The 25502-nt window shown below is 24.7% G+C and overlaps 1 protein-coding gene across 1 annotated transcript; it reads right to left on the reverse strand.

Moving 5' to 3' along the window:
• LOC129988294 (centrosomal protein of 120 kDa-like) lies at positions 1 to 24729 on the reverse strand. The gene is made up of 21 exons (XM_056096481.1): positions 24458 to 24729; positions 23425 to 23492; positions 21425 to 21696; positions 19620 to 19982; positions 17444 to 17635; positions 15722 to 15841; positions 14490 to 14576; positions 13942 to 14131; positions 11167 to 11413; positions 10302 to 10451; positions 9323 to 9437; positions 9082 to 9146; positions 8301 to 8409; positions 7767 to 7898; positions 7347 to 7436; positions 6646 to 6738; positions 5331 to 5443; positions 5084 to 5132; positions 4043 to 4165; positions 3405 to 3646; positions 1 to 2401 (listed from the first exon to the last, which is right to left on the reverse strand). The coding sequence occupies exons 2-21, from the start codon at positions 23462 to 23464 to the stop codon at positions 1897 to 1899; spliced, it is 3297 nt and encodes a 1098-aa protein (XP_055952456.1). The 5' UTR covers positions 23465 to 23492; positions 24458 to 24729; the 3' UTR covers positions 1 to 1896.
• Positions 24730 to 25502: the final 773 nt, after the last annotated feature.

Consider the following 25502-nt stretch of genomic DNA (forward strand, 5'->3'; position numbering starts at 1 on the left):
TTATAGTCTTAAAAACAAGCTTTATATGTAAATTAGGGTAAAAACATAAATCATATATATTTAATAAAGTAAATTCATAAAACAGTATATAGGATGCATATATCTTATATGCATAAAATTTACATGTAAAAAATTGTAAGTAGTAAGAGAGCATAGAATAAGGTAAAAAAGGATAAAACAAACAAACAAAAAAATATTGCTACGATATTTTTGTAATAAAGACACATTTATTAGAAAATTTATATAATAAGCTGGAATTTAGAGTAATTAGTTTTGTTTTTTACTTTAAATATCTTATTAAAATAACTTAGGTGCATGTGAAGTTCAAACTGGATAGTAAATAAGGATATGCCAGAGTATAAAAGTAAAAACATTTGGTGCAATATTAACTAATTCTTATTAAAAATGCATATAAAATACAAATACACAGCAATTATTATACATAAGAGGACTAGAGATTTCTGCAGGATTGTTGTTAGTACCAGGAAATGGAGGTATCAATAAAACAACATCATTCTGGAACCAGATTTTTTTTTTATCAGCAATTGATGCAATAAAAATACTTTTTTGCACAAAATTTATATCCTAGACTGGAGCAGATTCAAAATTAGTATGGAAAGGTAAATTATTATAGACATTAATTACTTTAACATTAAAATTATTTCAGATTAAGGTTGATTTAAAAAATAATCAATTTTCTAATTAATCAAGTTTCCATATACCTTAAAAAATTGTAAAAGTTCATTTTATGAATCAGAATTTCAAAAGAATCATAGATAAAATAAAAGCATACAAATTTAGAAAATGTAATAATAGATGTTGGAAATGTTATATTTTCAAGCTCTTTTATAAATATATCCCCCCCCCCCTTTCTTTTTCTTTGTAACACTTTTACAATAATAGTAATAAAACATAGTCTTGAATTTATATATGTATAAAAACTAAATAAAATATGGTTTAACAAAACAGAAGTTATAATTCCCTTTAAAAAATTTTTTTTACTGACATGATTTTCTTAGTTATTATTTTTTCCTTGTCTTTTATTATTCATCAACCTTCAATTTTATTTCTGAGACTGAATTTGAATTAAAAACACATAATTTATGAAAAACTATTTTGTTCTATGTACATATGCAATGCATTCATTTGCCTCATATTAATAATAAAATACAGCAAAAAAAATATCTATCAAATAAGTTGATGTAATTATTCAAATACTGATCCAAAACCTGGAAGTAATAACTTTTTTTCTTTAAGTGCAAATTTGTTATATGCAGAAAGTGGGTAATTCTAGGGAAAATAGTTTGAAAATATTTCTCTGAAAATTCAGCTCTTGTGAATTTATCAAAAGTAAGAGTTTGCAAAGATAATAATAAAAGTACATCACAGAAGATACACTTTCGTTGCAAATCGTTGAAATAAAATTCAAATAATACTTTCATGATGAATCTTGTACAATGAGGGCTTACATTAACATTTCTATTTCCATAACTATTTTTTAAAACATTCTTACTTTGCATACAACAATAAATAAAAACTATGCAACAAAAATTAAACTATTTTCCAAAATAAGAAGATTTAAGATTAGAATTGACTATTTTCTATATTGTACTGGAAGGGTTAGTCTTTAAAACATTCTATAAACATATACTATTCATAAAACTAACATATTTTGATCTAATAAAAACAAGAAAACACTAGTTATATCATCTAAGAAAAAAAAAAAGACTAAGGAATTAATATTATCACAATAGGGTTCTCTAAGCAATAACTTTGATGATAGCAACAAAAATCTATGTACAAGAATTTTATTTACAGATTATTTAAAATCAAAGCAAATATACTGAAACAATTCCACTACAGATCTATATAAAGCAATAAATTTTACAAATAAGATTATTTAAATCCATTCTTAGCCTTCTCTATATGAGAATTTAGCTCTTTGATTAGTTTATCTTGTTCTGTATATCCTCGTATGAGAAGAGATTCTTTTTCAGCGAGTAAATGCTGAATGTGTAAATTAGTGTCTTTGGCTGTTGTATTTCCATTGAGATCTGGCGATTCTTTGGTTGGCTTGGATATGGTGGAAGATTTTGATGGAAGCTGATTTGCATTGGGTAAATTTTGCTCTTGTGGACTGGGTGTCAAACCAGAAGTATCACTTGGTGTAGATACAGAAACATTTGAATTATGTTTTCCAGTTTCACTTGAAATACTGGTCATACATTTGGCAATTGAATTCAGAATAGGACCATTAGAAATTATCTTGTTCATCATGGTGCTTGAGTTTGGACGAGTATGGCATGCACTGCTGGTTGGAACAGTTTCAGAGCCATGCATAGCTAGTGACATCTGTCGCAATTGTTGCTGTATATTTTCAGGAGATACCACAGACTTTAAACTATAAAATAATAATAATAATAAATGTTTTTATTTATTTATAAAAATTAAATAAAAAATTTTAATTGCAGAGTAATTAAAATATTACTCTGAAAATTTTTGATTTCAATCAATAACTAAACAACTTCAGGAAAATCATTTTAAAAAAAAGGAGCCTAAGCATCATTTCAATTTACAAAAATCAATATCTGCAAATGTTGCAGATTAAAAATAGCTATATTTGGTTTCAGAAAAAGTTGATTTTTAGAAAGTGCACTTAAATTTCACTTGATGTTAAACCAAATGTTGATGTTAAGCTAAATGTTATGAGTTAGAACTATGTAAGTTTTTAACTAGAATAGCATTTTCATGCTGAAAATTCCATAACAGCAGTCAAGTTAGCTTAAAGATCATAAACTATACAATAAAAAACCAGTTTCTATGATATCTTGTCTAATCTATTTTGATCTGCTTAGTTTTTAAATATTAGTAAAACTTTTAACTTTAGAAATAATTTATATTTCTAATGATGAGAATTCCTACTGTTAGAAGTATTGTTATACTCATTTGTACCAGAATTGTTAGAAATAATTTTATTTCAAACAATTCTTCTACAAATGAATTAAAAGCAAACAAATATTAAAAAAACAAAAAAAAAACAATAAATTTTAATTAAAAAAGAAATTTCAATTAAATATCGAATTAAATTGGTTATATGTTAATATCCAAAACACTTAATTATTACTAATTTATTATTCTATTAAGCATTTGTAATAGTAATTACATCCTTAAGAAAGGGAAGGTTCTAATGTAATTTGGACCCATAATTATTCAATACATTTATTCTTAAAGAATTTTTATTTATATTCATAAAATCTTTAATTAAAAGGAAATAATTTTGAATGCAAATATTTAATGGATTAATAGCATTTTAGTTTGGTAAACAATGTTTGGGTCAATAATTAAACAATAATATATAATGCATATAATATTAATTTTTTAATTACTGAAAAAATTATCTTTACCTTTGCACTTTCTCATTCATCATTTCCAATATATCATCATTAGTTTGGTGAGCATTCTTTTCTTCCGCATTGATTATTCTCTGTTGTAAAGCAGCAATCTTTTCCTTTTTCTCCTTTTCTAAACATTCCATCATATGAATTTTCTGCTGAAGTGCATTGATCTGTCTTACAGCTTGACTCCATTGGTATTTGTATTTTTGTTTAGAAGCTAATGCAGTCTCTAATTTTTGTTGCAATTCAGCCTAAAAGCAAAAGCCCAATATCTAACATACAAACTAGACACATTAAGAAAATTTAAAGTTTAGTTTGTCTTAAAGATGAGTTGAAAAAGAAGCAAATATTTTTATTTCTGAGGCGACGTTAATAATGCATATATGTATGATCTAATTTAAATAATTTAGAAGCAATGATATTAATTATTTCAGCAAGATATTGTATTTTCAGCCAAGATATTAATTATTTCACAGGAATATGATTGTAATTCAAGTAACAGAAACCAAATAGATTTCATAACTATTTTAAAATAAATGTAAATAAAATCTAAAGCTGTATTTAGCATTAGACTAAAATGATAATATATTTTAAATAAAACATATCCTTGTATAAAAGTTAAATGAAATAAATGTAAAAATAAATACCTTTTCCATATTTAAAATGTTAACTTCTGTTCTCAACTGAACGTCTGGATCTTTACTAGCTTGCAGTTTTAAACTATCAGCAGCACTTTGCACTTCTAGCAATTCTTTTTCAAGCTCTTTAACCTAAAAAAATTAAATTCTTCCTTAAAAAAACATACAATGCACAAAATGCAATACAATGCAGCAGTATACATGTTAGTTAAAACATAAAGATGAGTGATAATGCAATACATAACGAAATGCACTTAAAGAAATGCTTATAAAATGAAGGGTTTTTTTTGTATTAAAAAGAAACAGATATAAAAAAGTACATATATTTAGATGTGTAAAAACATGACTATAAAAGTTATTAAAATTATCAGAGTAATATTATAATAAATTTCATGTTTTAGGCTAGAAAATGAAAAGTATATATTCTGCAAAAGATAGAGGGGATTTTTTTAAAGGAATATTTATATAATAGTTCTAAAATTCTGAATATAGGTAAATGAAATCTCTATTGCATATGAAAAACTTTATAACATAGATCAAATACATAGCCTTATGTTAAAACAAATCAATTTTTTTTAATAAAATGAATTAATATTAATTTAATATATTAAAAACATTAAATAAATTATATCAAAATACAGACTATATTAATACTATTAATAATTTCTCATCTACCAGAAATTAGCATAAAAGATGTCACCTATAAAGGCCTAAACTAAGAATTTTATAACTTGAATTTTGAATTTTTAGCATAAATATAAAATGTAATGTGATAGTATAATGCATGTGTTTTAAACATGCATAGAATCATTGTATTTTTTGCAATTATAAATTAAAATTAATTTCTCTATAATTATATATAATAATTATAAGAAAAACATAAATCATAGATTTTAAATTTTATCGAATACATTTCCTGAACAAATTGTGTCATATGACAGGATAGTAAAGAAAATTGAATAGTAAAGTCACAAACTAATCCCAATAAAATTAGATAGAAAAATATAACAATCGAAGAACTTAAAAATAATAGCATATATAAATATTCACCTTTTGAACTAAAGAACTATTCTTCTGTTCCAATTCTCGTACATTTAACCTAAAAAAATTATTGCAGAGAATATTTTATACAAAACAACAAAGACAAGTACAGAATTAAAGTAAAGAAAATATAAATATTCAAATATCCATTATCACTGTTCATTTGAATGGTCATATATACCAATTTAAATCTATTAAGATTTCAAAAATTTTAAATGTGTTTTCTTTTTATTCTTACAAATTTATAAAGTTTTACCTTTCAAGTGTTAAAAGCTCATTAAATTCCATTTTAATGGATTCAATTTGATTTTTTGCTTCCTTTTTCTGCCGCTCTTGTTGTTCATCCAATTTTTGGAGTCTCATGGAGAGCTAAGAAAAGCAAACAAAAATTTTGATAACTTTAAAAATGACATACAATAAACTACAGCATCTAAAACACCATAAATACAATCAGAAATACTCTTTTTATATTTAAAAATTAACAGTTCCTTGAAAAAAAGGTTTTTAGCAAGCAAAATAATATTTTTTTAAAATATAAGTAATGTGTAAAATTTATCAAACCATTTGATGTTAAAAGTTTTGTTGTTGTTCCCCTTCATTTAACATTAACATTTAAATCTAATAGTTAAAACTGAATTTAGGAGAAAAAAAAAAAAAAAAAAAAGAAAGAAAAAACACTGAAGAATTAAATTTTATATAAGCAAAATTATTTAAAACATATTCTATTCTTTTATTAATTTTAAAGGAATAAAAAAAAAAACTTTTATATGAATATGATAATTTTTTGTAATTAATATGCATGGAACTATAATTCAGTAACTTTGTACAAAAATTTTAATACTTTATATTTAGAATATGGAATTAAAATTTTAAATTAAGTAATCCTTTAATGATTTGTTGATTCAAAAAAGTTATTTTTATGATTTTTAATAGTCTAAATAAATTCACTCATTAGATCATTAATTCTATTCAATAACCAAATGAAAAAATAAAATGTTGTTCAGTGTTAAAGATGTAAAAAAAGATCAATGACACAACAATAGAATGGAAAACAACAATTTGATAGCAAAAAGTAATCAAAAGAAATTTTTTTTCCTAGTATTTAATTTTTGTTCAATATCATATGTTTTTCATGATGAACAAATTTAATTATAAAAGAATAATTTCTTTTTTTCTTTTCTTCTCCAAAATATTTTCTATGCGTACAAACTGAAATATAAATAATTACTACCATTTTTAAGTACTGTGACTAAAAGCATCTCAGGGCAATATGTCTGTACTTCTGCTCTAACCCTTTCACTCTATTTTATTAATTCAAATCAAATATTCCAATAAAAATATTTGAAAGTTATTACAGTTTGAAAATACAAGTTACCTAAATATTTATTTATTGGTAAGCACAGCGAATAAATTGTTTTGTTTCAACACAGAAAAGTTATTTTATTTCATTTGTAGATTAAAAAAAAATGTATGAATGTATGATAAATAAAAGTCAAAATAAAAATATAGAGCACAATTCTAAAATGAATGCAGGTTAATTTATAAAGATTTAATATAATATAAATAATTACTTCTTTTTCTTGAGTTGACAGCTGCTTTTCTTTCAATTCAGCATCTTTTAATGTTGTTTTTAATTTATCTTCTAATTTTTGACATTCTTGAAGCTATAGAACAGAAATATAATCGATCATTCTTTTTATTCAATGAATGTTAGTGTATACACTAGCATATGTAGAAGTAAAAAATTACAACTTGAAAAAACATTAATTTTAGGTGTTCAAAGGGAATAAAATAAATATCTCATTTAACAATAATGAGGAAAAAATTCTAAGAAAGAACTCCTGGCTTTTCTCATTTATTAAGAACAATTTTATTTAAATTGAAAATAATTTTCATGTATTTTTAATTTTTGGTTAAGGCTTTTAATTAGGTTCTAAGTATTCAAATACTATTATATTATGATGGATTAAATGTTTTCATACTCTGTCAATTATTATTTTATTAATAATAGATAACATGTAAATTGTATTAATATATTTTTACTACTGCTTCAAATTAGTTTAAAATCAAACTGATTGTACAGATACATTAAGAGAAAATATATTATTTAGTTTTATCTATCAAAGATGAAATTTGAAAGCAGAAAATGCAAAACTTTATGAATCAGAAATATGTCGTATATCTTTATTGGCCAAAGACAGGCACAAACAAAGTAGAAAATATATATAAAAATATAATTTGAAAAATCAGATAAATTAAGAAGAATTCTCACCTGCCTTTGAAGTAACAATTCTCTTTCCATATCTCGTTGCTTCCATTCTGAAGTAAGAACTGATAGATGTTGCATTTCTTTATCTTTGAGCTTCAGAAGTAAATTTATTTAAAATGAATTAAACAATAAGCATTATAAAAATATTTATAACAATAATATATTTTTAATTAAGAATGATGATGTATTTAAGAAATCTGATAACTAGAACTAATGTTCAAATATTTTTTTTTTTTAAATTATACTACTCAAATTACAGAATACACAAAAAAATTTGGATTACACTAGAAAATTTATTATTCTAGTATTTTTTTTAAAAAAGAAAAAAATATTTTAAAAGAATAATTATATATATAAAATAACATTACATATAATCCAAATGAATTAATATTAAAAAGGACACATAGATTAAATTTAATATACCTGAGCTCTAAAAAGTTCTCTTTGTCGTTCTTGCCACAATTCTAATTCTAAAGCAGCCTGAAGAAGTTCATCTTGAGTTAGTCCATTTTGCCTCAATATGGGGACATTGAAATTTGGGACATAATTACGAACCTAAAATCAAATTTTTCAATTCATTATTTTGTCACATTAATCTTAATGCTTTTATAAAGAAAAAAATTATTATTTAATGAAAAAAAAATGTAAATTTTAGAAACTAAAAAAGCTTTTCACAGCAAAAAAATAAAAAATAAACATTAGAGCCAAATATGTTTACTGATTTTATTGCTATATCAATTAATCAATGGGTGATATTACAATAGTTGCAAATAGAAATAATAAGGTTAGGAAACAGCAGGTAAACTTATTTAACAGCAGGTAAACTAATGAGGGGAAAAAATCCAGTGAACTGGAAACTCCATACAATGTTCAGTAATCAGTATATGATATTTTCTATCAGAACAAACAATGATAGCATTTAAAATTAATTTTCTACATTAAAAAAATGTAACATACCTCATTATAGCAAGATATGGTAGATTTATTTGAATGATGATCACAAAGAGCAGAAGTTGGTCCAAAATCAATTAAAGTTAAAGCAGCATAAATCTCACCAATTTCATAACTAGATATATACAAAAATTAAAAAAATATATAGAGACATAAAATTGTTTAACAGAATAAAAATAATAAGAGAGTTCACCTTCAATATCAAAGTTAAGATTTTTAAGTAAGGGACATTTGAGATATAGACAATTCCCTAAATAAGTAAAAACATTTAACATTTTTAGGAAATCATTTCTGAAATTTGTCTGGATTCTAAAATGAATATATAGCAAAATAACTATTCAAATTGAAATTTTAATTTGAAATCTTAAATTTTTTAATATTGAAATCTTAATTTTTTTTAAAAAAAATCATATAAAGTTAAAAATATTGTTATTTTAATTATTGATGCAATTTTTAATGAAATTTTCAAATACATTCTAAGCCGGTACATTTCTCTGAAAATTAACCGGGAGAAATTTCAATTATTACTAAGTAATAATTAATTATCAGAAAATAAACAGCTCTTCCAAACTATTTTCACAATTAAATCAATAATGTTAGGGTTATTTTAATATAATCCAAAATTAAAACAAAAATAGCAATAATAATACATTAAACAAATATTTAAAACAATTTAATTGGACAAATGTGTCAGTCTATCCATCTCTCTACATTTTCAAATGAAACTTAAATGTATCTTAACTTTTCAAAATAATGATATATACAAAAATAGTAAAATTATAATTACCCTTCTGGAGATGTCACAACAACTTTGCAAGTACTCATCTGCCGCATACCTTGCTTCTTATCAACCTGATAAAGAACATCATTCAATAATTTACCTTCACAACAAAAAGTACAACTTAAAATTTTTTTAAAAGCTGCTTTCCAACAGTTATATAGCATGTTTACACTTTAAAAAACTGTAAAAATTAAGTAGAAATAAAATAAGTAACTATAAAACAGAATTTAAAATAAAAACTGCTTACCGAATGACTCACACAAGCAGCATCTAAAACTTGAAACAAATTAATTCGAGCAGTTCCAACAAGTTGTTCTTGTCCACCTTTTTTTCTGTGAAGTACTTCCAGTATAAGAGGAGTTCTATCGAAATAAATATGAAAAACATTTATTTATTCTTAAAACTTTGCTTCAAAATTATAAATATTTGAATGTTTAATAAAAAAAATATAGTTAATGAATTCTCATAATGAATTAAGAAGTTTTATATTAATATAAATACAATGAATAAAAATTTAAAATTAATATAATCAAAGCAAATCATTTCATAAACAACTAAGTAACTTTTATTATCAAATAATACATAAATCTGTAATGAAATTTTAAAATTAAAATCATACATCTCAAGAAATTTTGAATATTGCCACATTGTTATTGCTGGCAATTATTATTACTCATATGATAAATGCATAACATGATAATGCATTTCCAATACAAATTCCTCATACCTTCTTCAATTATTTGAAAATGCAACAAACTAATGAATTTTGCATATGTGTATGTGGAAAGTTCATTCTTTCACTCTTTCAGTCTTCAACTTTCTTAAAATAATAGTATTCAACATTATTGTTAATGCTTTCAGTTTTTTTTTCTTCAGTAAAACACCTATTTTAATGATAGTAACGTTTTTAAACAAAGGCAGGTCAAGAACAATTATATTTAAGCATGTATATAATAATAAGTATTATATTCATTATATTATGTCATTGCAGTAATATTGAATATTATTACAATGACAAAATAAAAACCAACATTAAAATTAACAGCAAATACATATATTAAACAAAGAAAAATCTTTTTCGTTTAATGATAATTAAATTTTTATGTTTGGTGCATGTAAAACTGCACACATATACATAAATATTGGAAATATTCTTTACAACTTAATGAAGAATTCCACTTAAACTAATTTGTATTTGTTGCTGTTTCTTAAACAAAGACACATACTCCCAAAAAGTTGATTTCAGTAGAGTAAATGTAGTTGCAAAATTGAAGGCACAATAACCATGAGGAATACTGATTTCTCGCTTGGGATTCACTTCAATGTCAGGATGAGTGACCATAGATGATGTAGTGCCAAAAAATGGATAAGAATATCTGAAATAAAATGAAAAATTAATAAGTTTCCATATATACATATGTTAGAATAAGTAAACTAGATGACAATATCATACACAAGCTTTAAATGCATTTTGAAGTAAAATAATTTTAGAAAATAATGGGCAAATTTCTAGTAACAAAGCTTTATTCATAAGACTTTTTATTACATATTCGTGAAAAAAAAATGCTGTATTTCTCTAAAATAAAGCCAAACAAAATATTTAAAATCAAACTAGCAAAACTTTAAGAAAAAAATTGATTCATTAGCATGTATTATACTTAGGAAACAAGATGGAAATTTCAAATCTTTTAAATATCAGATTCTTTTTCAAATGCATTACAATAAACAATGCTTTTTATAAAGTTAAAAATTATAAAAAGAAAAAAAAACTAGTTTAAAGTTACAAAAACAGAAAGGCTAATGAATCTAAAAATATTATACATCTATTGATTACATTTTTAAAAACACAATTATTTTAAATAATTTTGAACATTATCATTCATTAGTCAAATCAATATTAATAGAGCAAAGCAAAGACTATTTTAAAACTCAATTTTGTTAAAGTAAAATGATACAACAAGAAAAATATTCTAAACAAAATAATATTACAAAAAGTAAGAAAAAGAAAATTTTAAAATAAAAAAAGATATAGATAAAAGAACTTGGATAGAAAAAAATCAGTTAATATTTAATAATTTCATTGCATAATACCTAATAAAGAGATTAATAGGATGAGCTAATCGTGTTGCTTTGAAGTTGCACAGATCTAGAGAAAACGAAAAATGATGTGCACTGTTGTCATTTTTTATAGGCAGAGAATTAGGAGGACTGTTTATAGCTGTGCTTGGATCTCTAACTTCTGGAGGACTATTATCAGAAGAATGATTATAGGACCCAGAACTGGGATCATTTGGCACGGCACTGTGGTGAGGATTTGAATTTTCAGATCTATCTACATCTACAAGAATAAAACATGATCATTAAAGATGAAAGTTTTTAAGAAGCTATCAATAATAATGTAAAATTAAAGCAATATTATACATAGGTAATAAAAAGTTGAAACAAAATGTAAAACAAGTGTATTTTATATTTTCTCTCCTTCTTATTCAAATGTCTTTACACTTTTCCATATTGTATTTTTTTTAACTAGGATTTTTTTTTTCTTTTGTATGTACACATGCACAAATACTTATGAGATATTAAATGAGCTGATAAGTGTTCTTGAAATAGTTCTTAAATTTTCTTCTGAATTGTAAGGTAAAAGTTTTCATTTTTTAGATAAGTTTAAAACTTCTATTAGATGACACAACCAAGAACTTGAGTGCTATCAACACCGATCCAGAAGCCGGGGGGGGGGGGGAGGCTGGAAATGTGTCCTAATTTTTTTTCTTCTCTTTACTTTATGCATTCAAGATAAGAATTTTCTCTTAAAAAACGAACTAAGCATTTCCTTGAAATTTGTGAACATGTTAGATCAAAACTACACAGTTAAAATAAAAATAATTCAAATAGAAAAGTATGGGAAAAAGAACTGAAAAGCCAATGTAAATTCATTGCTTTTTAAGTTTCAATGCAAACAGAAGAAAAACTAATTTTAAAAAGGTGGAAATCTCTCTCTCTCTCTCTATATATATATATGCATGTAAATATGATAAATTGTTCTTGAACTATTGTAAATTTTAATACAACTAACTTTGCTTTTTTTTTTTTACTTTGTTTTCAAATGGAAGATTTTATTGAGTATAATTTTTCCTATGGTTGGCTTTGCCATGACCCTTTTGAAAAATGTTCAATTAACAAACAGCGTTACATCCAGAGGATTTCATATTTTCATTCTATATGTGTTACTTTCTATCAGTCTTTTTAGATATTTCACACTTCAGAAGAAGAATGTTAATCGCTTAGTTATGAACTAACTTCAATTATGGTATTTTTGAATTTGAAATCTAAATCTAAGCCATTTGTAGGTGTATACAAATGAGCAGTATAATAAATATCTCAAGTATTCTATGGAATTTTACTGCAACCAACACAAAATTATTTTTTTTCAAAAAAAAAAAAAAGTAATTTTATTAAATAGTAGAAAAATAATATATTCAAGGGAATAAAATGAAGTGCTGCTTTATAAAAAAGTTTTTTTTTTCTTTCCTTTTTTTAAACCAAGTAACATATGTATATACACACATCATGAAAAAAAAACATTGTGCAGATTTTGAATCAAATTTATATAAGGTATGTTTTTTTAAGTCAAATTTAACATTTAAATATTCTTATGAAACTTGCACTATTTTCTCATATAAATTATTTATATTATCACATTAAAATATTACAGCTCATTCCTTTTAAGCAAATTAAGGTGCTGAGATGGCATTTAATGATGTTACCTTTTAATGTGATGAACAAGCCTAAGAATTTAAAACTTCATTAAGCAACAATAAAAATTGGAAATACTTTTTATGATTTATAATTTGGCATATTGCCAAATCAGCAAAGAAATAAAGCTTCTCTCCGCAAGCAACATATTTTAACATAGATTTTGGGGGAAAAAAAAAAAAAGAATTTTCCAGGAAAATAATTTTAAAAAAACCAAGGAATGAAGGTACTTTGATTGTTTAGGTTTTAAATTAGACAGAAATATTTGAATAATGATCACAAAAAATTTGAAAGAGATAAGGTGAATTAGAATGATTGAAAAAGAAATTTTAGTTTAAATTTTTTTTTTTAAAAGTAACTATTTTAAACATTTTTCAGTTTTTTAAAAATTAATTTAGAAATAAATGTTAATTCTCTACAATGATTAATAGATTTTTTTTTATCTGCTATAATTAAAAATGATAATATGGACTAAAGAATATGAAACATCATTCACAACAAACAAGATATGAAATAAAAAAAATTTCTATATTAAATTTTAAAATTTGGGCTTTGAGATGCATTGCTCTACCATTTTGAATGCTCACAATTCTTTATAAAAATATAGATAATTCACACACTTCATTTATTCATTAATATTCATATTATTAATACACATAGAATTTTAATTATTAATAAATACGTATAATTTTTTTTCTTTAAGTAAGTTTCAATAAAAATGAAATTTTTAGTTGAAGCTTTTGTTGTACATAAATAAATAAACTCAGCAGGAAATATATCAAGAGAGATTCACATAATGACTTCGTGCTAGGCAAACAAATTTCATATTTTTACAATGCATTCATTATGATAAAAATAAACAATATTAAAAACAGTATTTAAGATGTTGTGATGTAAATGGATTTTGGATTAGTAGATACAATAAAATCAACAAATTTAATAAAATAAATATAATACAATAAAAAATATAATATTTTAATAATAATAATATATAAAAATATAACGTAAAATAAAAATAATACACTAAATATATATTTTAATGTGACAAAAAATTATAATTTAGTGTTTTATCATCTAGATAAATTTAAACCTGTAAATATGATTTTTACTTACTAATTTTATCCCCTTGAGCATCATGAGAAGAAAGGATATCTTCATTCTTAGAAAAAATTTTTTGGGCAAAACTCGGATTTTTTTTTAATGTCAAAGCTGAACGATGATGGTTCTGAGATGTTTCAGGAGGAGCAATTTCTTCCTGAACTGGTGTGCTGTTTTCTTTATGTTCATTAGATTCTTCATCAGGCTAAAAAATATATTGCAGAAAATTAAATGGTATGAACTGTACAAAATATGCATGAAAAAGCTCGACCATGTTTTAATCAAAATAATAATTTCTCTTATTGTTTAATTATTAATACAGTTTTGTTGAGTAATAAACAAGATCATGTAAGGACTTATTAAAATAAGTGTGTCAGTCTTTTAAGGTAAGTAAAAAGTAATTTTATCATAGCTTCTCTAATTAAAAATATTAAATTACAAGAATAATTTTAATAATTAATTTCATAAAACTTTATAATTTCTCATCATTAATTAATTAAAAAAATAAAATGAAATGAAATTCCAATGTTACAATTCTGAAAAGATTATAATAGATTTAGTACCTTATCAGCTTGTAAAACAACAGTTACGCCAACAAAGGGAGACAAATCATCACCTCCTAAGCGAGATGTCTTCTCAATTGGCATTATCTAAAAATGATATAAAATACTAATACATACAACATTACTCAGCAAAGAAAAAAAAATCTAACTTTGCTGATATTTATGAACAAGTATATAAAATTATATTATTTATTAGTGAACATCTGGCAAGAAAATAATGAATTTACCGATTATTAATGGAATTGGAAAATTAAGAAATGACTTGTATATAACAAAATATATTTAAAAATGGACAATTTAAAAACTTTTGAATACAAATAAACATCATTATTCATTAATCTAGCTTATTTCAATTATATTATTAGAATCAGTAAATCAACCTAAGCTTATTTTCAGCATTATTACTTTATTTCAACCATCATAACATGCTTATATTATGACAACCATTTTTTTACAATAGTATTACAAATCTGTAATTTTGCTATCCGGCACGAATAGTGTCATCCTGGAAAAACCATTAAAACCTTTGTAAGATCTGTATTGTGCGTGCTGAGCTTGGCGACCATTTGGCGACAAATTTAGCGACTAAATGGATAATACTGGAAAGTTCGAGAACTTTCACGATCCATCCACTAAGACCCGAGGTACAGCCAGGTACACCCTGATTGGTCTGGAAGACTCTAGCCCTGCCTCCCGGAACTATAAAAGACAGGCACTCCGAAGTCGTGGTGTGGATCGTCAAAAGTTGTGTGTGTGTGTGAGAGGAGTTGGAGTCGCTGACAAATAAGAGAAATTAGAGGATGAGACAGCAAACAAACTGCTGAACTATAGCAATTAAATGTGCTGCGTCATTACGATTTATTGGCGGTATTTGTTGTAGTAGAAAATTTTTTTGTAACAATAGTTTGCAACTCATCTTTTTAAAGGGACATGCATTATCTTATTAGTCAGTATGACTGTTCAGAATAAAGTACAGTTATGTTAAGTTACATTAATTCCTTCTTTGACATCAGAAATAAAAATTCTAAATTTTGAGTACTCCATTATGAAAAAAGTTTTAAAAAATGGAATTTTTATATTAATTGTTCGATTTTTTTTTTCCAGAATAACTTATTTTCTTCCAAAAAACTTTTATTTCCATTTTATTAAAAATAATACAAGAAACAAACTTTAAATATCTTTAACAATGCTTACATTTTATAATTTAAGATTGAAAAAAAAAGAATAATTACTTGGACACTTCCTTCAATACACAAAGGTTCTTGATTTATATCATGATTATTTACACATGAAAGTGGCCCTAAAGGTATCTGACCAGATCCCAAAGAAATATCACCACAGCACAGCAATATCTAAGAAGCAAAAAATGTATATAGGTAATTACATACATATTGCTTTATAAATAATATTTCCATAAATAAAATTTATCAAGTAAACCAAAGAGAAATTTAGAATTTTTTTCTATATAATTTTCTTTAGCAACAATATACAGTAATATTTGAATAAATGTAATAAAATGATGCATAATTGTATTTATTCAGGATGCATAGCGAGAAACTGCCGTAAGAATTAGACACTTTTTAAGTACCTTAGTCAAAAGAAAGGAGGGAGGGGGAAGGAAAAAAACCCCCACCTTTGCACATGTATATCTTTGACCTACATATCTTCCAAGCATAAGATGCTTTATGTTTTATAAGAATGCATAATTTTTATTAGAAAATTTAATATATATAACTTTAAATATGTATTTTTAATTTTTATTTCTGTATCATACTTATTAGAATTTAACACATTGTAATGAATTATATTAATATAATACAGTAAAATCCTCTTTGTAGGTCATTCAAGGAATCATTTTGAAATAATTATTTATGAGAGATCAAATTATCAAAGAGATTTCACTGTAATAAAAATGTAAGCATTAAAGTGTTGTATAAAATTTTCATGCCCGTTTCTAGTGCAGTTTCTCACATGTGCGATGCATCTATTTCTTTTGTGCCTTAAATACATTTTGCTTTACTCTTATGACCCATTACTCATACCAAATTTTTAAATTTTTCTTTAATCATGCATAAGAGTTAAACATACACTGACAAGCATAATTAAAATAAATTCTTCACTATCTAAAATATTAAAAATTTATGAAAATTGAAAAAGCCTTTAGTTGCAACACATATGGCATAGTCTGTATTTCATCACTGTACATAGTACTTTAGTGTCCACTATTGGGGGGGGGGAGGAGCCCCCCTCCCCACCAAAAAAAAGATCATAAACGGTTATATGTAGATCTATCTAATCTTGGATTTCTTTTCCGAATTCTCTCTTTTCTTTGATTTTCTTTCTAGACAAATTCAATAAATATATATATTTTTGATATATCTAGTAAACAAAGCTTTTAATTTGCTGTATTCAACATCTGAAAATACATAAAAAGAAGTTTTATTTACACTTCTCAAGAAAATAACGGCTTTAAAAAAAATTCAGCATTTTTAAAATGCTTAAAAGTGATGTTCAACTTTTAGCATGTTTCATGACAACACACAACCTGTTATTACAATTTTGCATTACCAAAAAGAAAAGAGAAAGAAATAAAGGAGATCTTTATAAATTTCCATTTATTTTTTAAGTAACATTCTGCAATACTTAAAATATATTATCCAGCCTATTCATATAACAAGATTTTTGCATCACATAGTAAAAGGTAAATAATCCATAACAGAAAACGTTTTTTAAACCTCTCAAGAAAGTGATAATAAAGATATAATTTTTTCTATTTACACTTTTGAAAAACCTTAATTAATATAACTTTAAATTATTGATATACTTAACAATAAAAAATTAGCAAAAAGTAAAGTACATATTTAGCAAAATAAGGAAAACATATTTTTGCTAAATGTAAGTACAGGTGAGAATTTTTACAAATATTAATAATTGTTGCTAGAAATTTTACATACCTCTAGGGCAGAATTTTGCTCAAAATATTCTGATAATACATTTGGTGAACTAGATATACGGACAGAAGCTCTTTCAGCAAGGAAATCAGGATTGGAAAGACTGGAGAATTTTTCAGTTATAACATCATTATCAAACAAGGAATAATAGAAGAAGAAACCTTTGGAAGACTTCAACATAGCAGGAGGTGCAAGCTGAAATGGGAAAGGAATTATCATTTTAACAACATAAATCTACGGTTTAGTATCCAAAATAGCAGAAAATATGAGTGCAAGACATACAAAAAGGCACTATGAATCAAAATATTATTTGAAATGCATTATTTATAAACATAAGAACATAAATATTCAAGAATTTGAAGTCCTTAATTAAGAATCATTCCCAATATTTCATTATTGGGAATGAAAATACCAGGAACAAGTTTAATGAATTTAACTCTCCCCTTAAACATAGCTAAAATAATGAAATCTTTTCTAAAAGAGAATTTATTTACACTGCATTATTAATAAAAGTGTATGATTACTTTTATGCCTTTATCTGATTGCACCAGTGTCCTTCAAGTGCAACAGAAGTCTGGAGAAAAATATGTTGACTCAGTTTTATCTAGTTATTCAAATACAATTCAAAATTATTAGGTATATCACGAAAAAGGCTCCATATTTCTTCAAAATGGGACAAATGTATAATTGCAATGACTTTTACTCATGAGAAAATTATTTGAGAATAATTAGCCTCACTTCTCTCCAACCCCCCACCAAAAAAAATCACACCGAAAACTCAATACCTTAGATGGTTTACATCTTCTCATTTACAATAATAAATTAATATGTGTGAAATATCACAAATTATAATTAACTTACTTAAAATCAATTAATGTGTAATTTAAAAATCATTTACAGTGTTTCGAAATACATGATATAAATGTAGGAGTATAATCAACTTTTAGTGTACCAATTAGTTTTTATAAAGGAATGAATAAATAAATTTCTACAATTTGCCATTCTTTTCCTTAATGATTCCTTTTGTTTGCTTTTATTATTTATTATTATCAGTTGAGAAAGTGAAATAGGAATTTAAGGTTGTAAAACATGAAACAAGAAAAAGTTCTACCAATTCTGTAAATGCAAACTTAAATCAGCTAAAATTTTATTAATTGAAATTTTAAGTCGGTAAAAATGCAAAAGTCAAACTATTTTTTCTACATCTGTTTTAAAATTACTAATGAATAGGAGCATATCAAATGTTTTAAACTACTACATTAGAAACCAGAATACACGGCACTAATATAAATGATATTGAAATAATAATTAATGAGAATATTTATTTAACATATTTGGTGAATGCAACTCATGCAATACATATCATTAGTATCAAAAATTCTGAGATGAATAGAGGAATGATAAAATTGAACTCTGTTCTTGACATTTAGTAGTGGTAAAGGTAAATGCTGTGTCAACCAATACTAAATAAACTACATTCAGTCACTTAAATATAATGGAAATGTTACTGACTTATAGAATAATAATTGCAGATATTTATTTGCTCATAGAGTTTCACTGATTTAGCATTTTACATAATGAAATAAATATCTGCATTTATTTGCCAACTATTAATATAAAAATAATAAAAGAAATTAGTACATTTAAAAGAATAAAATGTAACAATTATATTAATAAAAACCGAAAAGAATACATAATTTTCCTTTTTGTTAAATTCACTATTCCCCAAAAAGCTTTAACTAACTAAGGACTTAAAGTAAATGAATTGTATAAAAAAAGTTACCAAATAAAAAAAAAATTATTCTTGCTAATAATGTCAAAATAGATATGCAATTTATAATCTTTAAACCAGCCCTTGTAAATTTACTTAAAAAGTACCCCTGTTGTCAATATCAAAATTTTTATTTCCTTATAAAATTTATATATTTCACTTCATACATGATTTTCAAAAGCCACTTACTATATTCTTATAGTTAGTGTTATTAATTAGTGTTAGAGTTTTAAAAACACTAATATTTCACTCACAACTTCATTTTCTGACCTTTGAAAATCATATTTCCTTTATTATATACAATTACAGGTTATTCAATTCTTTTTTTGATATAATATAATTTTTAAAACCATGCATGCAAATTAAATTTAAAAAAATATTTCTAGCATAAATATATTAAAATCATACCTTGTTTAGATTAGCTGCAAAAGCCAAAGTAACAGAAAATACATATTTTTCATTGCAGAGTTCTGGAGGTCCTATTTGGTAGCATCCAGCTTGAGACAGCAAAATTGGTTTTAAGGAGTTTGTATGAGATACATGATTAGGTGTCTTCATAGTAGATGGTTTAGGGATTCTAGGTGCAACAGGCTGCTTCTTGCATCCATTTCTATCTTGGCTCAGAGAATTTCTACGAGAACTATAAGCACTGTGACCATTTGGCAATGAAGAAGGAATTTCTTCCACAACCCTTTCTAAATATAATGAAAGTAAGACTTCTGGCTTTTCCTTCTGGTATTTTGAGTTCAGAAGTGGATACCACTTGGGACTCTGAGTTGGAAGAAAAGAAAATGAATTCAGCAATAAAAAAAGAAAGGATAGAAAAACCAGTTTTTTTCCCTTTTTATCTTTTTTTTTTCCTAAAATTTTTGAAAATAATTATAAATGAACTTTTACTGCATAATAAAATACAGTGGAATAAAAATCAAATAACAAAATATATCAAAGAAAAAAAATCATTTTTTTTCCAAGAATAATTAACTTTATATCAATAGAATGGTAAAAAATACATATGTACTTAAATTCATATTCAAATAAAATTATTTAATAAGTTCTCTGAAAAATTTGACAAAAGTGACAATATTGTTATGAAGAAAATATAATTTTATAACACCAAATTCAAGAAAAACTCTAGAAAATCTTATCTTTTATGTGACTAGAACATCACCAATAGCTTTACTACACCAATTTGACTCTGAACCAAATTTTGCCAATATAACTCTAATGTAATTTACTCCCCCCCCACATAATCAGTAAATATTATAATTATTATGCACATGAGAAATATTTTTTTATACATAATTATTGGTTTAATAATTTTACTTCCATATTATTGCCCTATTTAATTGCAAAGCTTGGATGGGAAGAATTTCATGTTCAAGTACTCCATGAATCTTCCAGCAAATCAAATAAAGCTAATATATTTGATAAAAAAGGAATAAACATCAATAAATCAAACACTATTTAATGAATGTTAAATTCATTACTATAATCTTGAGTGGTTAAGTGCATGTAAGTAGTTACTAAAAATCAAATCAATAGCAACTTTTTGCACAATGGATTATTATCTATAATATATATATATATATATATATATATACATTGTAAATCACAGCAATTTTATTTTTCCATTGTTAATTTAAGGAAAAAAGTCATAACTCAAAATTCTATTTTTGATTTGGCTTTATATTATATAGTTGCATTCTAATAAAAATGAATGCAATATCTAACTAATGTCTTCCAAATTTATTGAATATTAAAATTTTTATATATGGGGATACTAATCATAATGATCAACATATAATAAGGACAATATAGCAAACCTATAATACAATTATAGATTATAAAACATTATGAATAAATTAAAATATCCAATAACTGAAATACAAATTCAATTTGTTTTAAAGAGCATATTAAACTTCATAATAAAATAAATTGTTTTCTAAAAGGCAGATATAATCTAATTTGCTAATAAAGTGCAAATGAAAATGCATTTATTTTTCTTACAGATTATATATGTGTAATTATGAAATATCTGATAAACACTTTAAATTATTATTTTAAGATTTAGACAAACTGTATGCAGAAGCAATATACTTAAAATAATGACATTAAGTCATGAGAAATTAATATATTATAGTATAGTCAGATTTCATGTTAAATAATTTTAAGTAAGGAAATTAGAAACTCACATTAAAACTAATAAAATATACCTGTAGTTTTTCTTGGGCAAGTCTTACATCAATTATCATGTAACCGATAGTCTCTTTTTTAGTGAGATCAAGATCAACAGCATACCACTGCAGCTTGATGGGAGATCTCTGCAGACGATGCATTTGAAGACCTTTCTTGTCCACTTCCCATGCCAATTCTGTATTGAAGTGAGGTCGCATGACATGGGGAGCAGGATCTGTTGACATAACCTCTCCATCAAATTTTGCTTCCACAAGCAAATATTTGTCATGGCGAGTTGGGAAGTTTTTTCCTGAAAATGTAAAATAAAAATACGTTTTGTAAAAGAATTATTTTCAGCAATAACTGATAAGAAGTAATTTAATCTTGTTGTTTTATTATTCAAAGAAAACTACAGGTTTTTAAAATATACAAGAAGCCATTGAGATTAAAATACTAAATGTTCAAAAAGGAAAAATGCATATCATGTTCAAAAAGGAAAAATGCATATCAAACTAATAGAAATAGCGTCTTCAACAACAGACAGATGAAAATTTCCAGGAAATTTAATTTTTCTTCACATATAAGAACTTTATATGACAAACACTTTCTTTTGAAATTAAAAAATAAATAAATCATGAATTGAGAATTTAAATGAAAATAGAGATAATTATTGGATTTAAACACACAATAACTCACATTACAACAATTTTTGCAACTAGTACAAAATATCATACAAATTTAACTTCTGTGTAAATTCTGAGTAACACAATTAGTTTTTTTTTTTTTTTTAAATTTGAAATGCAAACATTTATAATCACATTTTTACATAATAAATAAATTCATTTAATGGTAATCTGTAAAATATAAAAAATAAAATTGAAAAATGTTTGCGAGCAAAAATATGAAAACTTTGCATTTTCATTTTGGTTGCGATACTCATACAAATATGTATACACAAATGATTTAACATCATTTTACATATTTATAATAAAGGTTCACAATTTATTATGTAAGAAAAAGAATAAACATCCACATAGAGTTAATTACATAGAATATATGTTTACATTACTCAAATTAATAATATAGCAAATATAAATATTAAAAATAAGTCACTCATTACCTTATAAATAATGCAGTAAAAATAATTTCAATGATTCAGAAATTAACAATAGGCATGTTCTTACTGAAATTTCAACAACAGAAAATTTGATATTGTCTAATTCTAAATTTTTTCAATTCAATTTTTAAAAAACTAGCCCAAATTTGATATATTATTACTAAGAAAATCAAGTTCTATTTCTAAAATTCATTTTAACAAAACCAAATTTTAATATTCATGAAGACAAATTTAACATTATTAAAATATTACTTTCTTGTAATACCAATTAGACAGTAAAGGTCACTACAAAAAATTAGTCTTATAAAGTTCTTATATCCAAACATCACAAAATGTAATAACTCTATAAAAAAATAAATAAAATAAAAATAAAAAACAGCAAGAAAGATTTTTTATTAACAAACATTTATAAAAATAAACAGCATTAAAGTCATTTAGAGTAAAGTGACTTTGTAAAGTCTACATTTAACTACATTAGAAGAGAGAAGAACTAGATTAGAGTAGAGTAAGAACTACATTTTCATTTTATCGTTATAGACAAAAAAAACTAATTTTTAGGTACATTTTACAATGATATCACCATAACACAGTAAGAATCATTAATACAAAAAAAAAAAAAATCACTGGTAATTCCAATCTTCTAAAGATTAATTAATTTATGCAGCCTTATCAAAAATAAATAAAAAAATATTTACTTAGCAAAATTTTCCATCATTTATTACATCTGACACATATTAGAAAGTGATACAAAGAAAAATAATTTCAGAAGTTGTAAGAGTCGCAGAAAATGTCAGTAATTATATGAACTCCACATTTTTTTAAAAAATGAGGATAAAATTATCTTAAAGTTAGAAAAATTATTTTATAATAATTGATACTTAAATTAGATTATGAGAAGTATTTAAATATTAACTAACTTACCTTCCAAAACAGATATAACAATAATATAATTAGTAGACATAATTACTGAAACTCAGCATGATGGTTACCTGAAATGAAATATTCCATAAGCAACTGTATTTGATAAAATAAATAATTTTGCATCATTACAAAATTTGACTTATTTGCACATATTTTATTAAATTTCTAAAAAATCAAAATGCATCATTTTATGATAATTTTTTTTTTGTGTGTGTGTGTGTGTGTTTCAAATGAGTAAAAGAAATAACAATATTTTATAATACAATATAACAGAAGAAGATAAAAGAACTCTGAAGATATTTGAAAATGTAATGCACCAGAGCTTTTATTTTTTCAAATGTGTCAACTTTAATTTCTCTAAAAGTATTATAATATCAAAACTACAGAAAAAAAAAGTTTTAAAAACATTAAAGATCTATTACATTTTATGCACATTAATCTATTACATTCCTATGGATATTATGATAACTATAAAACTGTATTCAGAAATCGAATCTTAATAAAAGGAAACATTTTATTTTTGCTGAAATAAGAAGACAACTAAAACAATTAATCCTTTGAAAATCAAGTATATGGTGGTCTGTAATCAGATGTAAAACAACTAAGATAAAATTAAAAATGGTCAGACAGCAAATATTCAACTGTTAATGAAAAAAAAAGCCCTTTAAATAAAATATATGTGAATAAGAGATGAATCCTGAGAGCGTCTATATTTAAAATTTGAATACAAACTGCATTCTAATGATGTTGATTATTCTACAACACTCTTGATTGAATGCTTGTTTATAATAATATAATTAACATACATTCGTTAGCATTCTATAATTAATAAACGTACATTAATGTAGAATTGGAATTACTGCTTACAAACAATAGACGATCGTCAGAAATATATTTATATTTATTATATTATACAATACTGGCATTTATTAATACCAGTAAAAAAAATGAATCGATGTATTAATAAAACATTCACATAAACATATGTTTACAAGTGAAAATTTTAATTAAAGACCAAATCTCAAATACTTGCCTCCTACAACTCGAAAAATATGATCTAAAATCATACATATTAATCGCAATTTATAAATATTTTGAAAAACATTTGAAACAAGCGAAATGCGTTGTGAAAAAAGCGTTTACACAACATTCATATCAACTTTTATATCTTGTGAAATATTTCATATGAAGAAAACTCAATTATTTTTCTGTTCAAATATTAAAACTCAAACAGAATCATAACAAAATACTACGTTGAAATTCTAAACTAAATCCTATATGTCAAATGTTTTCAGTTTTCATTTAGTAGTAGAGTACTTCACTTCAGTACAGAATACATCCAAATCTGCAGCATAAGATTTTGCTTTCGGAATTTAAAAAAAAAGAGGGAAGGAAAAAAGGCGTGATGACTAAAGCGAAACTGAAGAAGTCGTGTTGTCATACATTAGACGTATTCTTGTTAAAATAATTCAATCCAAAGTAAGACGACATAAGCATTTAATATTTACATTTAAAACATGTAAATATAACGCCTGAGGATTAAAAGAGGTAACGCTAATGCGTATATTAAATTTTTCGAGCACAAATCAATCAACAAAGCAGAGTTGAGTTTTTATACTCCATCTAAGTTCAATAATGTTTTAAGTTGCACGTGAGTTTATTTTTGCTTCTTCGTTGCACCACAGTACTCCCCCCCCCCTCTAATTCGAACGATGAAGAAAAGTCACTTGTAACAAGATGGAATGTGGACTGGATGTCCAGATTATGGATGACGAATATTTTACGAGCGGTTATTACGTAACCAATATCAAAAAGACACAAATACCAGTAATCAATACTTTTCAAAGAGGGGAGTGATTCAAATCCTTGATACGGTCTTACTGGTATATTCCGATTACAGGTCTTGGATCAGGACCGAAAGTAACAATCGATACGATCTGTTCATTGGAAGCTCTCGAACAAGAGTTCAATCATGCATAGGGAAAGTCCCTTACCCTCTGAAGTGAACGGACTGGTTATTCTTGGAATTTACGTATCATTGAATTGCGCATTACTGAAATTTACCAGAGTTGTGACTT

Source organism: Argiope bruennichi, chromosome 10 (assembly GCF_947563725.1).
Source record: "Argiope bruennichi chromosome 10, qqArgBrue1.1, whole genome shotgun sequence".
In the NCBI taxonomy this organism is placed as follows: domain Eukaryota; kingdom Metazoa; phylum Arthropoda; class Arachnida; order Araneae; family Araneidae; genus Argiope; species Argiope bruennichi.

Coding starts and splice junctions, on each gene's coding strand:
- LOC129988294 (XM_056096481.1), bottom strand. CDS start 23,464: ATGTCTACTAATTATATTATTGTTATATCTGTTTTGGAAG. Junction 10,452..11,166: donor CCTATTAATCTCTTTATTAG/GTATTATGCAAT, acceptor ATTTTATTTCAG/ATATTCTTATCCATTTTTTG. Junction 5,444..6,645: donor TGTCAACTCAAGAAAAAGAA/GTAATTATTTAT, acceptor TGCTTTTCTTAG/CTCTCCATGAGACTCCAAAA.